Source organism: Dermacentor andersoni, chromosome 11, assembly GCF_023375885.2.
Source record: "Dermacentor andersoni chromosome 11, qqDerAnde1_hic_scaffold, whole genome shotgun sequence".
Lineage (NCBI taxonomy): Eukaryota > Metazoa > Arthropoda > Arachnida > Ixodida > Ixodidae > Dermacentor > Dermacentor andersoni.
Window position 1 is genome coordinate 38,113,858 of NC_092824.1, and position 17,423 is coordinate 38,131,280.

The following is a 17,423-nucleotide window of genomic DNA, read 5'->3' on the forward strand; positions in this document are numbered from 1 at the left end:
GCCCATATAATGTCCGCCCATTTGAGCACTTCCGCTCATGGTTTGGGCTTAGGCTATCGGCCACTGGTGATATGCGCAAATTTCTGAAAAAAATCCTCGCAGAAACACGCGGTATAAAGCTCTTGACGTAAACTGCGACGTGCCCGAGTAAATGATGGAGAACTCCATTGGAAAAGGAGGGAGAAAATAAAGCCCTTGGCTATGATAGTGTGGCGGGCGAGTATTCGATGCTCTTGCACTTGGACCAGCCTGCCGAGCTGCAAGACTGAGAAACACCGAGTCGGGGAGGCGTTTCAACAACGCTTTATTGCACACTTCTTCTGAGACGAGCCTGGAGCAGCCGCTCAAGCAGCAAACAGTCCTCAGAATGTCGCCGCTGATGCTGAGCGTTGCTGCTCATGAAATTCTAAGCACTCTTCGCGATTGCTTACAGCGGGCATGGGCTGCGATCTCAGAGTGTCCGATGCTCATTGGTCGGGTACGGTTTGGACGCTTGCCCAACTACCGGTTAGCGGATGCAGGTAGGACCGCGCCTTGATATTAACACCAGCCACGTCACCCCTGCATCTCTATCTCAATACCTTCTTTGCCGTGCAAGATAACAACAAAGCAAACGCGATTTCTTTCCAGGCATCCAGCGAGTCTGCACACGATTTGAGCGTTTTCGGTAGGATCCACCAAACGCGCATGAAGTCGCAAGGGCCACGAATTTTTCGTGGCATGTCCCGTGTGCCGTCGCCACCCGACGAACCGGGAGCCAATTGGACATGACATGTAAAAGAAAATGAGTCAGTCGACACTTCTACACTTCGTCTCCGCAAAAGCAGGCCCTGCCATTTCGTAGGCAGGTTCTTGCGTGTCAGTGCACCTGAGTGAAATAAAGAAAGCGATATTCTCAAACACTATAAAAAGATTCCAAGCAAGACCGCGCAAGTAAGGTCACACGCATAAAATTTTATAATCAGCTTGGCCCACTGAAAACATCGAGAAAAAAGTTATAAAACAAATATTTATGCTGCTACTTCATTGCTGCGTATTTCTGTAACGAGAAAGCCCTGCTCATTCCATCTGCGTTGCCATGCATATTCCCCTTGTTGTGCTTGACGATGAGTGCATGTGCTTCCAAAGTGAGTCAGTTATTTTCATTTGATAGCCGCTGGAGCCACTTCCGTGATCACTGGCAACTGACAATAAATACCGACGCAGTCAAATAAGAGCACCTGGTTTAGCCGCATGCTGCGATTACCTTACTTTTGAATTGTGGTTCTTCAATTCTGCTCAAATTATAAATTTTTGACTGTTAAAAAGCTGACATCATATCACATTACAGTACAACGACCTGGAAAATTTTCATGCAAGGAAGTTACTGTAATGAAACATGATCCCAATGAAGCCGTAATTACCAACCAACATTACCAAGGCCGCAACCTTAAGAAGCTACTTCTGAAGCCGTAGTACTCCTCAGCATTACCAATGCCGTGCCGCAAGGAAAACCCACTGAAGCCATACTTATTTACCCATATTACAAACGCAGTAGCACTGGAAACTACCATAGAAGCCGTAGCACTTTGCCACACCGATATTGCCATACAACCAGTGAAAAATTTTGAGCCGTAGTTACAGCGAGTTTGTCAATATATAACATCCAAGTTCAGGGTTGGAACAGTTAATGGCGCACGACCCTTCTTACCTATGAGACATCGTGAATATATTGGCGCAGTAGTGAATTTGTATGCTTGTCGTGCTCTTCAGCAGCTTTGACGAATAACGTGAGAAAAAAAAATATAAATGAATTATGAAAACCATAAAGTAATGCAACATAAATATACAGAAGGAAAGGAATTGTAACACCAGCGATTGCTACCGGTGCTCGTGTGTGTGACTCCTCTCCTGCGGTGTTGTGCGGTATTCTCCAGTGTTGTAGCAATCTGTTAGGTAGTCTGATAAAGTGGAACTCATACGGTGAAGAGTTCATTAGAAAAGAAGCATGTTAGAATGATGAATAAAACAACATTGTTTGCTCTTGTATGGACACCAGGAGCTCAAACTTTGTTGGTAAGCTTTCTCCTTTTCTGCATAACACCCCAAAATGGTTTTTCATGCAGCAAAAATTGACAATCCATAAAACTGACATGGATCCTCAGGATAGTCTTTGCAAAAACAAGCACAAGAAGGTCACTTTTCAGTCGTGGTCTATTTGAAGGACTTGAACAGCCTGTTTCCAGGCTTCAGAGGAGCTGAAAATGAAAGACAGGAAATGCGAATCAGTACCTTAACACAACCAAAAATAATAAAAGGACTCACAAAGCTTCATTTGTAATTGAAAGACGCACTTTCCATGCTAGATGCGAGGGTCGTTGGGCGAGCTCCTTTTTTCTTTTCATTTGTTGGCGTGTGCCCACCTCTTCGCCTATGCCAACTGGGTAACAGGAAAGAGTATTCGATAGGGAGGTGACAAATTCAATTAAAAGAATCATGCAAACACAATTGTCGTAACTAACTTATAACTCTAGGTTTATTCCGCATCACCTACTAAGCCTCGCACGTAAGTACAGCCCCTGCCATTATCAAGGCTTGCTAAGATACAGATCTCTGTAGCCGCTCAACAATCTTCTATCCACCCCTTGGCGGTCATGCCACTCACTATTCCTCACTGCAACGGAAATACTGGTAGCCGTGATGGTATCCACCCATGAAGAACTTGTCAAACTATGTATTATGCAGGTTGAGCGAGACGTTGCTACTTGTTGAAATGCAGTCCTCGAGAAAAGGATAAATAAGTGCACATGTCAGTATGCGTATGTTGTATGAGTACGATGAGAGGATGAACCTAGTAGCACGATTCTATGCCATCTCTAGTGCATTTGTAAGGTACATTTGATTAGCCTTCTAACCTGCACACGTGTATTCGAGTTTAGGGCGAATTAGGGAGTTTCGTGCAATGAGTTTGCCATGAGGAGAGTTTTTTAACTGAGGTCTGGGGAAACCTTCGCTTTGACCACTAGATGAGATGATGTTGGATAGATGGAGGGGCCTACTAAGATCTTTAGAGGGAGTGGCACCTAGAAATTTAAGGAAGTTAACTGTCTCAATTCGAGTGTTAGCAATTGTACACGGATAAAGAGAGGGTTAGTAAAACAAGTAAACGCTATTTTATTGGAAATCAGAACCAAAGATAGCACCAATTTAAAATATTATTTACCCTGCTCTGCGGTGAGACCTGTTTCTTAGTATTAGTTATTGATCAGGAAATAATACAATCGTCTGCAAGCATGCGGACTGTGCAAGAAACACGCAATGACACGTCGTTATTTTATATGAGAAACGATAGGGGTCCCAGTACGGAGCCCTAGGGGAGGCCAGAGGATACGGGATCAGAGATATAGGCAGTGTTATTGATGCACACAGGTGTACATACTGTGAGTGGTTAGTAAGGAAAAGGGAATTCTTCAATTAATCCGATGACAGCTGGATGCAAGCCTGGATAGGAAAATTTTATTAGTACGTGTTGATGCGGTACGGTACCGAACAGCTTAGCAAAGTCCAGGAAAATTGCGTTAATCAGTATGCTAGCGTCTAAGTTTAAGTGCAGGTTATGACGCAAAAGAGGTAACTGGGTTTCATATGATAGTAACTTGCGAAAACCATGCTCTGAATCATGCAAAAAGTTTTTGCAATCGAGGAAGCTCATTATATGGGTCCATATGATATGCTCCATGATTTTATAGGGTATACTTGTTTGGGAGATATGGCACCATCTTAGCGGTGAAACCTGATAACCTGACTTGTAGCACGAAACGACCTTGCCCATTCTTCATTCATTTGATAGAGCGCCCTAAGACAAAGGCTTTGAGAAGAATAAAGTTTAGAATGGGGTGCGTATATGGTTGTTGGTTTTTAATAGTTGAGAGGCGACTTCACGGACACCCACTGACGAAGACACATTCAATTTTTTAATTAGTGAGGGGATGCCGTCAGCTGAAAAACTTATCACCGACATTGTAGACATGCAGGAGCAGAAAACACGGGTAGTGGGATTTTAGGTTCCGTCGTCAAAACTGCTTAAAAGGTGGCTTTAAAGGTATTATCGCACTCAGAGTCTGAAACACCATCACCCTGATCATTACAAACATGTGTAATGTGAGTATGCCGAGGCTTCATGATCTGTCAGAATAACGAGGATTATCAGTTATCATGCGGGGGAGGTCTGAGAGAAAAACAGAACGCTTGCATTGGTGAATTGCTGTTAAATACGCTATCTCACGTTGGTAGTTAGTGTACCTTAAGTCGGCAATTTGTTTTACTTTCCCACAACGAAGGCGCCATTTCTTTTTTTTCTCAAGTGTTTTCACAGTTTTGGCAAACCATGGTTTGTGGCTGTTGGTAGGAATATAGATAAGTGGAATATGGTTATCAGCTAAAGAATTCATCATGTTTCGAAATAATAACCAGTTGTCTTCAACAGGTTGATTTTCAAAAACGGACTCGTATCTTCGATAAACTTTCTGCCGTTCGTCGTTTAGAGCAGTCACCTTTATCGCAGAGGCGATTTTTTTTTCATCTGTGACTGCGCAGGGACGGTTTCAAGGAAAATGTAGCATGAATTCCTTTGTGGTCACTAAGTTCCTGAAAGTAAGTCATGAATAATAAATATGTGGGTTGCATGGTTAGTATTCGATAAGACTTTTTCACTATCTCGAGTGACACGAGTTGATTCTTCTATCAGTTACGTGATATTTTCGTGAAGACAGAAGTCAAGAAATTGGGTAGCCTGTGAGTTAGATGTAGATAACTGGGTAGTAATCCAATAAATTCTGGGGCATTTAATGTCACCGAAAAGCAAGATACATGAACTAGGATGCCTACTGGTTTGTTCACAATGAATATTATTAAGTTTTCTGGGAAAATGAAGATTAAGGTTAGAGTGTCTGTTGCATACATCAGGAATAATTAGTGGGGGACCGGAACAGCAGATTGGCTATAAAATTTCGACGGGATATACTGACAGCGAAGCAGGACAGCTCTTTGTAGACAGCGATTAGAACACCGCCAACTCTGGCACTGCGCCTGTCCTGTCGCAATATATCATGGTTAGGTGAGTTATTCAAAACTTCAACATCTGAAATACCGCTCAAAAGCCACGTTTCGGTTACTATGAGTACATTGCTTCGGGACGTTGATACGAGATTAGACACTATTGCATGTTTTGGACGGAAGCTACGTGCATTGGTAAGGGTAACCGAAAGGGAGAAGGTGGCATGGGGTGCAGGAGTGGGCTGGTAATAGGATTGACAGTTGGTATGAGATAGTGTATAATTGTTTTTTCACACTTTGTGAAGCTTCATTAATAAAGAAGCGTTGTAAGGCGATGTGCAGTTTTTTGTAACGAAGAGGTTAGGGCATAGACTTGCTTTTTGCAAATGTGGTGAGGTTTCCAGCCCGGAACAATTTCGCCGACACTGCAAATAGTACCTTTCAGCTTACGAGCGTCAGTAAAGATAGCCTCTTTCGTGTTAAAGGTACCAAACCTGACAATAATCGAAGAATTACGCCCAGACATATGGCTACCTAAACGATGCGCATTTCTACTTCTTTTGAGTGAAGTGTTATGTTTACGCTTTAGCAGCAAGGCTGAATTATTATTTGTTCAAGACGTGCACACTGTTCTGATGAGCAACCGGAGATTCCATAAAATATTACGTGTTTCGCAAAGAACGATTCTCAGCGTCGTCAAACGGCCATCTACATTAGAGACACAACACGCTGATCCGGCGCTATCGGTCTGTACGGCTACACGCTGCTATCACAAGTGTTCAATGTGCTCGCAATGGGCTTAGACAGAAACTATATGACTGGCCAGGTGAGCGGTGACATTATTTGTTGTAACGAGATGTGCCTTAATGCATTTAATTTCTGTACTTTTGGTCGACTGACCGGTGCTTAGTGTGCGCAGCTCGTCAAGAACGGTCGAATTGTCTGGCCGAGGATTCTGCTGGATATTGCTGACGACTTGCAGAAAGGCAGGCAAGAGCACCCTGTACTCACAACAAGTAGCAACGAAGCGCTTAGCGCTCGGCAGCTAGCTTTACTGAGCTGCCCGCTGTGGTTTGTGTCGGTGATAGTGATAAGATGTATAAGCAGAGACACAGGACCTCTTTGTTTTCTTTTTGGCCTGCCGTAGCAGGATTTGGATGGATGGATGGATGGATGGATGGATGGATGGATGGATGGATGGATGGATGGATGGATTGATGGATGGATGGAAAACTATATTGGGTCCTGCAATGCTATGGGGTGGCCCATAGGAGGGCTAATCCCACGTTTGGACTGGAAGACGGAACTTGGCGGTCGCGTCGTGGGCTTGCTGGGCTGCCCAAAGCTGTTCAACCAGATCCGGGCGGCGAATGGCAGCCTCGAACCTGGTTTGGTCCTAAGTGTAGTCGACACTGGCGCTTCGGATCATGGCCAGCGCATATGTTTGAGGTTAAGTGATTCATTACAATTCGTGCACTGCCTATAGGGAAATTGTTCCGCCATTGCATTAGTACAGGCGTTTGGGTGCGGGGTATGTATTGGTTTGAAGTAGTCTCAAAGAGATTACTTGTGGTCTCTTGAGCGGGGGATGTGGTGTGGCAAATTTTCTTCGGCTGAGGTAGCAGTGTTTAGTGAGCTCGGTATATAAGAGTGGGGCGTCCCTGGTCTCTCGGAGATGGGCGGGACCCGTGAGGGAGGCGCTGTGGAGGCTTAGATCTCGCGCGCTCTTATAGGCCATCTCGTTGAGACTAAGGGGGCCTTCTCGATGTTTCCCAGGTGTGCAGCGGACCAGCAAATTGAATGAAAGTGGATTTTGCTCTTTTGTAGGCTAGCTCAAGCTTGCTGCGAGATTACCCCTTTCTGGAATGCTCTGACTGCACTTCGAGAGTCACTGTATATGTGTGGCCTCCAGGGATCCGTTAACGCGGGGGCGATGGCTATCTCCTCGGCAATCTCTGGGTTGTTTGTGATAACCGTGGCTGAGTTGACTGTCCCGGCCCTGTTGCCCAGGAAAGCTACCGTTGGAGATGGTATTGAGAATGTATTCGTGCGACAAGTTATCGAAAGCCCGCTCGAGGTCAAGTCCTAGGATAGCTTTCAGGTGTCTCGAGTTATCCATGATTTGATGCCTGATCAGCAGCATAGCATCCTGCAGGGATAGCCCTGCTCGGAAATTAATCATAGCGTGTGGGTACATCACCACTGTTTTCTAGGTGTTTGGTAAGGCGTTGAAAATGGCATGCTACGCGGCATCACGAACGCACGAGAAGAGTGAGATCGGTCTTAGATTATCTGTGCCGGGGGTTTTGCAGAGCTTGGGTATGAGAACGGTGAAGGATGTTTTCCAATCGGGGGGAATGCTGCCCTGCTTCCAAATTGAGTTGATTTGTTATGTGAGATATTCGATTGATTATGTGTCTAGATTCTTAAGTGTTTTATTGCTAATGCCATCGGGGCCAAGAGCTGATTTACTACTCAGGTTGTTAAGGGAAGTACGAATTTCCTGAACCTGAAACTCTCGATCTAGTTCCAGGTTAGCCGCCCCCACATAGGTAGGGTATGAGCCGCTGCGGTTAGCGCCAGCGAGCGATAGATATTTCTTGGTCAGCTTGTTAATGAGGTCTGTGGCCGTGGAGGTCTGTAGCGCCAAGTGAACTGCCCTATCTATAGGGCGATGCTGGCTAGATTTGGTGCTAATTCAGTCTAGAAGGTGTCTAAGCAGGTTCCAGTTGTCATTGGTTCGCATCTGCTCGTCGGTGGCCTCCCAGACATCTTCCCACTGCTGCCTCGAAAGCCAAGAGCAGCATTCCTCTATTTGCTTGTTAAGCTCCCAAATCTTTTTTCTAAACCTGCGATTAAGACGCTGTCCCTCCCGCCTGGAAGCGATTGACTGTTTGGCCTCGAGCATGTGGGCTAGATCGCTGTCTGCGCTGTCCATTGACAAGTCTCTCTGTATTTATGAAGTGGCAGCTTTGATGTCCCCGCTGATCTGTTTCACCCATTGTTCTAGCATGAGTGTGGGTTGGTCTTTGAGTCCATTTCCTCTGATTTCTCTGAGTTTTGTCCAATCTACGAAAGTGTGAACTTCAGGGAGTCGTGTGGCTAACGGGAAGGTTAATTCGCTTATGCAGAGGTTACTGCCTAGATCCTCGAGGAGATTACGCCAGCAGAATCCAATGGCGTTCCTGACAAGGCACAGGTCAAGCGTCGTGTCTCTGCATGTAGAGGTGCCTGTTCTGGTAGGGAATTCCGGGTCTGTGGCATTTGCTACAGATGATTGCCTTTAGTTGTTTCATATTTGTAGTCCCAGATGCTGCAGGGAGCATTAGTCTCCCGCGACTACAAGCGGGTTATAACCAGCTTTGCTACATGTTTTTTCAGGATTAGTTTGAATCTTTCTGCCTGAACTTAGGGGCTGCTGTAAATCTTATGAACAAATAGGCTTTTAGTCTGGCGGTTCCTAGGAATTATTTCGGTCATGATATGTTCCTGGTTCTACTGGACGATGAGCAAAACTTGAACAAGGTGAATGCAGGAGCCCACGTTTCGACAAGTGGACTTGTCTTCTTCAAAGCGGGTTGAAGAATACAAGTCCACTTGTCGAAACGTTGGCTCCTGCATTCACCTTGTTCAGGTTTTGCTCATCGTCTTGAATTTCCCTCTCCCACATTCCCCGTGTTTTCCCTACTACTACTGGGTACGTTGAGGTCGTGTTGAATGTTGCTTAGTTTGCTATTGAGCAGCGAAGATATCCCGTTCCGACCGCAGGTTTCTGCTATGGCGCTATATCCTGTGAGTGTAGGGTTAGCCCCATTGATTTCCTGTAGGAGAATTACATGTGGTGCATCACCTGTGGCACGAATATATTGCTGTAAGGCCTCCATTTTTCGAGCATTTCCCCTACAGTTGCATTGACGCATATAAAAGCTTTAGAGTGATTGGCCATGTGGTTGAATGCGTGTGTCGTCAGGTGCCAAAGGTTGAACCTGACGCAGAGCAGTTGGGGACGATCTGTTTGGTACCACCGTATTCTAATAAGCCGAGACCTGTATGGATCGGGTGTTCGTTTCCATGGAGCGCACCCTTTAGTCTAGAGGAGTGACTATCCCGCGGATGCGTTCCATTTGCAGTATTATTTTCTTCTGACCTTCCCTGAGTGCGTTGAAGCTTAGAACTAATTTGTTTAATATATCTTTATTATCTGTGCTCGATTTGGCTACCTTTGTGTTCGTTGTGGCCGAGCTCGCGTTTCTTTTAGCCGGGTTTGATGCTTATTCGACTATCGGTATATCCGTTGTTTCAAGTTCAGAGCTGTTTTCTTTGCCTGGTGCGGCAAGGGAAGCTCGAAGTTGCTTAATTTCATCCATGAGGCTAACGAACAATTTGCTCAGTTCCAGGTTGTTGTGTTTTAGTCTTTTGACTGTGTCGGAAGTGTTATTAGGCTCTGGTGGTTTAGCCGAAGCTAGCTCTTTCGGTCGTTGTGATTGAAGTCGCTGGACCCAGGTAGCTTCGGCTCCCCCATCCTGCTGGCCGCCACGTGGCCGTGTGGCCCGTTGGTCTGCCCCCGGTCGTCCAACCGGGTCCTGGTCTTGTGCTTGTCCTTGTTGGGTCCTCGGGATCGGCTCTGGGGTTCCCTGGATTGGCTGCGTGATCTTTTTCTATGGTCTTTCGATCGCTTTCTTGATCTCGATCCTCCAGGGACTACGTTTCCCCTGCTTGATAGAGACAGGTTGAGCTCAGGGAAATGTTGCCCGTTCAGCCAGAATGTGCTCTGTTGGATCCCTTTATTCGAGATCAGCGTTGTTCTCTTCTCGTTTCTACGTTTGCTAACGACACAGGGAAGTGGGAAGGGTTGCTTGCATTCCTTGCGAGCCGTGATATGTTCCTCACCGCATAGGGAGCATCATGGGTGCAGTTATGTGCTTCCGTGGGATATGGCTTTCAATAGCGCGGCCAGATGGGCTCATCTGGCTAGAGGCAGACATGTGCTCGATGTCCCAGTCTTCCGCAGGCATAGTAGTTGTCTATCTGCTTGCGGTATAGCGAGCAGCCTATGAGAGCATTGCCACATCTTATGTAGTTTGGAACTTCATAGCCGTCGAAAGCAATGATGACCGTATTGGTATCTTTAATTCGTTTGGCTGCCAGGACCAGAGGATTGTGCACTATAACAATGTTACGGTTGACTGCGTATTCGTTTTCGCTGAGCGGGAGGCTTCTAATAACATCTTTACAGGTCTCGTGCGGTGCCAACCTGTATGCGGCAACGTTATGGGTATAGTCATTGATGATAATGTCTCTAATAGTGGCATACTTCGTTGCATTCTCGTTGAGAGGAGTGTTGACCACAGCCATGTTCTGTTGAAAGTTAGGGCATAATATATCGTCTGAATGCAAGCTGACGTTGTTAATGCATCAGACACTCATGTGAGGCGCAATTAGGCAATAATAAGTCCTCCAGGGATCATGATGACGATCCTAATATCATTCGCGGGTAATAGAGGCCTTTTACTCAGTCTTACAATGCTTTTTTCTAAATGTAGAAACTTTGCCATTGCTTGCCTGTTGTAGCGGTGTCCCTGTAGGAGTAGTATCCTTGGTTGAACGCGCTGCCTTGCCGGTCCTACTCGCCCTGGGCGCAATGATTTTCTAGACGGCGATCTCCTTGCGATTCTCAGGATCGATGTGTTCTCCTTTGGCCCCGGATCTCAGGTCACCGGAGTGGGGCAACGTGCTCGGCGCGTCGCCGAAACGCTAGATGAGGGCCGTCTCCTGGTTAGGCCTACCCCCGTGGCCGAACTCATCGTAAGTAATGACAAAAAGGGCCGTAAATTGGTCGCAAAGTCAATCACAGACGTAAGATTGTTCTCCTCTTGTAGCAAGCAACTTCGAAAATCAGGGCATCAAAAAAGGAAACACCAATTAACAAGATTTCTGTGAGAAAAGCGACCCAAATTTGGAGGCGATGTGAATGCGTCTTACCCGTCCGGCTTCTTTTTCCGCAGAATTTGGAGAGATATGTGCAATATCACGCTGAATATCCTAATCAAGTAAAGATTTGTTGTTTATTGGTCTATTGGCATGCAGTAAAATAAGGTGTTCTCATTTACTAAGTATTTAAGATTCCGACGGTTTTACGAAACCTCCGTGAGAGCAGTGTTCGATTTCGCGCGCGACTTGGCGACAGTTTGCGAGAACTTCAGGATTGCTACGGTGGTTTGTGGCGTAGAAAGCGAACGTATGTCCCACTGGACAAATAAGCCTGTACCAATTTTACTCTAAAAAGCCGTATTCAGGGCAATTCACAAGTTTTTAAATCAGTGAGCATTTATATCTCTACTCAACAAAATATTTGGCCACCCGTCGCGTAAAACGAATGCGATGGTTCACGCGTCCTGGACATTGGCTCACAACCACGTAAAACAGAGGCTACAAAGGCCCAGCAAAGTGAAGAAAACAGTGCATTCGATCAAGGTTCCGAACAATCAATAAAAGATTGCATACCTCTCTCAGCAATTGTTGTGGTTGTGGTTTTGCAACAACTTAGCTGAAAATCCATGTTGATAAATAAGAGTTGATAAGAGTCGGATCATGTTCAATAAGCTTAATAGCGACCGATGAAGGTTGATAAGTCACATCAAGTTTCATAAGAGTGATAATGATGCCGCACTACATGGAGCTGAGCTAGTGGCCGAATGTGTACGCGTGCTTAGACAACTTAGCAATGATAATTGTTGCTGCAGGGTGTGTGCCACATCTTATTAAATACAATATTCATCAATGGAGGTGGCTTCAGCAGATTCATTTTTTACGTACGCTTGCAGTTATGGCGAAGCTGCAGCGTGCACAGGCAAAGTGAAGGGGAGCAGACAAGATGCACTGCTTCAACTTTCACATGCTTCATAAACCACCATTAGGCGAGATATAAATAATTATGATCGTGGGTATACCTGCCAAAACCACAGCCTGATTATAAGCCATGATGTGCCATAGGAATGCGGATTAAGTATGACCGTCTACGATTATTAATTGGGATCTAAATCTAAATAGAGCATGTGAATTACATCCCCGTCGAAATTCAGTCGCCATGGCCGGGATCGAACCATTCAGGTCACGCTCAGCAGCGTAGCTTTTCGTTCTCTTGGTTACCGAGTCTGGTAGACATAGACTTTATTGTTCACCAAGTATTTTGGACAATTTGAACAGATATGCTTTTGGCTTTTTTAAGTTGTGACGTTCTGTTTTCAATGTCACTGAAGTAAGTACGCCGGGTAAATCAGGAGACAGTAAAAAAAATATTTTCTCAGGTGAGACTTTGTTTACTATGCGGATTTCCCAACAGCTTACTCGAATAATTGCATTTTGGACGTAAACACTTATGACAAAGAAACACAGGACAAAAATGCCAAGAATGTTTTTTAGTGTAATGCTATGTTCTCTTCCAGCCCGAGAACAACAGGGACAGTTGTGCCATCAGGCTGGAAACTGCGGCGGAAATACTTCACTAACGTTATGTTTGTTCAACGGAACCAACACATACCCCTTCTGCACAATGTGTGGTATGTGTTCCCTTCAGTTCGAATATTCTTATTCCGCGTTGTAGACTTACATTTAGGATATGGGGCAGATGTTGGCCCTAAAAATCTATGTATTCTATCTCAATACACAATAAAACGCAAAAAAAAAAGGAGAAATAAGAATTTTAGATCAGTGCTTGTAATCTGTCGCTGTGACTAGCGTGGATGCACAAATGTATAGCAATGCAGAAAAACCAATGACGTTGCATGTACGTAAAACCTTATAGCGGTACCTGTACGAATCTGCACTGCGCGTTATTTGTTTGTCATTCTTCAGTTGGAATGAATAAAAAAAATAAACAAATCTTTATGTCACATTACTTGACTTCGTATGGATTACTACAGGCGCTTCTTAGCTAGGTAAACTAGTGAGTTTACTGTAATTTTTAATGACAAACTCTGCAGCAAGATTTTACAAGCATAACTTCATGACAATGATCACACAGGTTTAGTTTCGTGTTTCCGTATTACCAGGTGAATTGGAAGAACTTCTGTCAACTTATGCAATCAATTTACCTCAGTACATGCGCGAATGCCCTGCGCTATTCGTGGTGCAACTCCTGTGCGACGAATTAGGCTGTGTTGATAAAGCTTCCGTCGGTCTTCCCTCTGTGCAGAAGCTAATGCGGGCTGGTGCTTTGCGTAAATCCCTATTGAACGAATATCTTTTCAGAAGCAGGGGCAGCGAGTGGCTGCTCCCTCGCGCAATATATTGATGTTTTCCTAACGCGCCTATCCGCATCGTTAACCGGCTATCGCTAGATTGAAACGCCGCTTTCGAGACAATCCCTACCATTCGCGGACACACTCTGCTTTCGGACTTGAAGGAGAAAAAGTATATTATTGCTTTCCATTCAGCACAATTTTCTTCCTATAAGGTGGTGGTTTTGAACGCCCTTCGAAGTAGAAAACAAAAATGAATGCCTCCGGGAGCGGTGCGTTGCTCTTCGGAAGATCGCCGATGTCGCGATTCCACTGCGTCTGCGGCTGATTTTATCGATGGATGAAGGAACAGCGAGTCTGAGAATGCTGCCTTTTCGTCGAGCTTCGGCTCTGAGAGCAACGATCGCCCAAACTATCCCGGAATGTGGGCTGCGCAGAGAGGCAAGCCAAGTTGTAGTGCAGTTTTCTATTGCAAAACGCCGAGCTGAAGCGTGTGTTCTAATTCACGATGTGCGACATCCAGCTTCCGTACAGCAAGTATTCATGGCCGGGCGGCGACAGGTGGGTCAACGGTAGGGATATGATCCGTCAAATTGTGTTTCACAGGCATCGCATCATTTCGGGCCTTCGTGAATTGTATGTACTCAGCAAGTATGTGGTCGTACGTTGAAACTGGCCGAAACTTTCGGATGCCAGATGAGGAGACGTCGGACTGCAGGCCAAGTACATAGAAGGATGTGACGTGATCCTTGATGCTCCGATCGCGAACACTCACGTATAGGTTGAAATGGCTGATGATGCCCGCTGCTAGTATGACAAAGGTGACGTCTGCGATCCCAAGCCCCATCTGCGCAAGCGCCCCAGTCCGATGTCTAGCGTTATTGACCGGAGCCGATACAACACGATGGCGTGTACTCTATCACTAACAAAACAATCACTAAACTTTCTCTGAAGCCCACAATGAGATGAGACCAGGCTTCGCAACCTTCGCACAGCATCCGATGCGGAATAGTCATTGTCGGAGACAAAGCACCACATGGCGCGCAAATGCCCGAAATCTGCCTAAATTCATCAGGCTTTGTATGACCCAATATTCTGGACTAAAAATTTGTGTCGCCCAAGCGAGCTTTCATGTTCACCGGTATTCAACAGAGCCATATCATCGTTCGGCAAAGGAGAAAAAATTAGAATACACTGAATTGCTGTAAATAATAGACAATTGAAAAATGATGAGCCATTGCACTGTGTGGAGGCGGATGGCCAGGAAAGCTGTGTAGGACAAGAAAAAGAAGTTACACAGAAGTTCGAACAATGGTACAGGCACATTTATTGTCTTGGTGGATGGTCATCAAACCGAAAAGTACTTACACACATTTATTTTTATACACCCGCGTTTATTCCTGTGACACACTCATTATACATATTCGTGTTTTCATTTCGCGTTATATTAGGGCAAAGAGCTTGAGACCGAAAATACCGCGCCGACTGGTAGTGGGCCAGTGCCGTCAGCGTCTTCGCAGAGGGAGAGGCAGTATGGGAATGCTAGCATGATGAGCAGCATCGTAGCCACATGTGGAAGAACATGACGAAGGCGCAAGCGGCATATTGAGGCAAGGAAGTTGAGACCGTAATCACTGCTCCGACTGGCAGTGGGCCTGTGCCGTTTGCGCCTTCTTAGACTGAGGGGTACTATGGGAACGCTGACCTGATGAGCAGCAACGTGGCCAGCTGTAAAAGAAGATGAAGGTGACAAACGCGCGAGCAGTAGCACGAGTTCGTTCGCGCGGTACGCCGACGGTCACCAACGAGCCAGCGGTGGTAGACGAGGACGACGAAGGCGCGAGATGTGGGACGAGGCAATACCGATGATTATAGCTTTTCTTCACACATTTGTTTACGGACACGAAAAATGCGTGTAATCTCACCGACAAGGAGCTTCGCTGCACATACAGCAATAACGCCGCGAACAGCCTGTTCTTACTCAATATCCGTCATTAACGCATCTACTAGTGTAACATTTGATTTTTGGATGTCATATCGGAGTCGCTCTCACTTTGTGGTCAAAACTTGATGCACGTGCGATCCAAGCTCTAACCTGTTTTCGCTTGTCCACGCAGGACACGCGCTAAACAAACAAACAAAAATAAGTACCACCCCTTCACCTACAGGAAACGAGGGTGAGCGAAGCTTGTGCTTCGTGCACCTGACCGTCTCGGTTAAGCAACCCCCAAGTAAAGGTGCCGGATTGCTTTGGCCCCCCAGTACATCATCTCCTTGTTGCTATCGGATTGCCTGAGCTCAGGCGGCTTTAACGGCTGGATCGGCGTGCCGACTGCGGGCCCTATCATAGGCGAATTCTCGCCGCCGCGCGCGGAACGCTGCCCGTTACTCTGGGAACGCACAACGCGTGCCCGACCCATCCATTTTCCGAGACTGAACTGAACGGAAATGAAGCCTGTTACAACGGAGACGCATATGTCGAAAGGTCGTTTATTCTATCTGACGGCAGTACAACACATGACACGGCTCAGTTTGGTCGCAGCGCTTTTAAAGGCAACAGCGCTAACGAAAGGATACGCGCGCATAGTGTGCGCACTGAACAGCAAAGGAACAGATAATCATGCTAGGCACCTTTCATGCGATTACAACAAAGCTGCTGCAGCGTGGGCGAAACCAATTCCTGCCCTTTCCCTCCCCGTCTGAAGCGAAACGGCTGTGATTGGTTGCTCACGTTGCACGAGCACGCGTCTATGCAGCTGGAGTCCTCGCTAATGACTGACCCTCCTGCGCCTGCGTAGCTGTCAACCCATCAAACCAGCCTTTCCCGAACTGCATGATCTCGGGGCAAATGCGTTTTCGCGTGACCATATCACCACCTAAACTTGTGAGCCAATGCAAGCTTCACTTAGAAAATCCTTGAGAGATTACCGCGCTCAAAACGCGAAGAAATTTCGCGCCTATTTTAAAGTACTTCCACGCAAGCTCTGAACGAAACTCGTAATGCTGCGTGTTTCTTTATACACGTGCGAGACACGCACCAACAATTTTCTTGTTTCTATCCGCCCGAGACACACTTTCAAGGAACGGCATAAACACTCCCTCAAATTGTGCGGGTAAATAACGGTGCTAACACGTTTTATTTAAAATAAAACTTGCGAACACTTCAGAAAAGTGAAGTGGCGCTCAAGCTTGCCACTACAGGCCTACAGCAGATAACTTAGACTTGACGTTAGCAGCGTATTTCCCCCAAAAAGGCATATGTGCTTAAAATAAGAACGACACATCCAGAACACGAAGTATCAACGATTTCGGCTCGCGCAATCTATGTCTTTGAGAATATAGGGAAACTTCTCAAACAAGCAATATCAACAAAGCTCGAAACTTGCTTCTTGAAACGATCTTTGCTATCGGAGATCTCAAAACATTTACCGAAACACTAAAAATGGAGAAACAAAGTGTTCCTTCCACACAACTTGCACCACCGCTATTCATTCCTGATAGCGTACGCTTGCGTAATATTTTTAAGCCGTACTCGATGAGGGCGCGGTCTGAAACTCTTCTTGTCAACCAGGGCATACAAAGGCCACGTAGGCTAATCCCCTCGCTGCAGGCGCCCGACACTTTAAGGACTGGCAACATGCCTTCTAAACATCGCCCTACAAATTCACTGGCTTGTATGACCACTTCACGTCAAATTAACACCTCGCTCTCCTGTGTCATGCATAGTGCAACTAAAATGTAAACAAACGAATGGGAACATAATTGCCAGTGGTTTTTGTCTGCCTTCCCGCCAAACGGCCCTTTATTTTCTTTGCCGTACCGTGCGTCTGAGGCTTTCTCACTGGAAACATTCCAAGCCACAAACGTGCCTTTCCAATACTTTCACGGCGTTTGTCGCCGGGCATAGCGCTTTTCACTTATTTCGCCTGCGTCCTGTTCTCTCCCACATTTCTGACTGCGACGCCGCTTTCTCCTAGCAAGCTTTCTGCTGCTCATTTCCGAGCCTTTCGCTGGCATCGAGGTGCAGAGCTTCAAATACTTTGAGACAGTGCAGCCATTTTCATTTGCGCAACGCTGCTCTCACACCTGGGAGCTATCAACAGTTGCACAGCCGTATCTATATTGTGTAGCCAGCTGGAAACTTCAAAT

At 46.0% G+C, this 17,423-nt stretch overlaps 1 protein-coding gene across 1 annotated transcript in view; it reads left to right on the plus strand.

The window, feature by feature from the left end:
* Window positions 1-17,423, plus strand: part of LOC129381458 (uncharacterized) — a 62,700-nt gene that overhangs the window by 15,225 nt on the left and 30,052 nt on the right. The window contains exon 3 of the mRNA XM_072285265.1: window positions 12,480-12,593. Within this exon, the coding sequence (XP_072141366.1) occupies window positions 12,480-12,593 (114 nt within the window). The remainder of the gene's footprint in view (window positions 1-12,479; window positions 12,594-17,423) is intronic.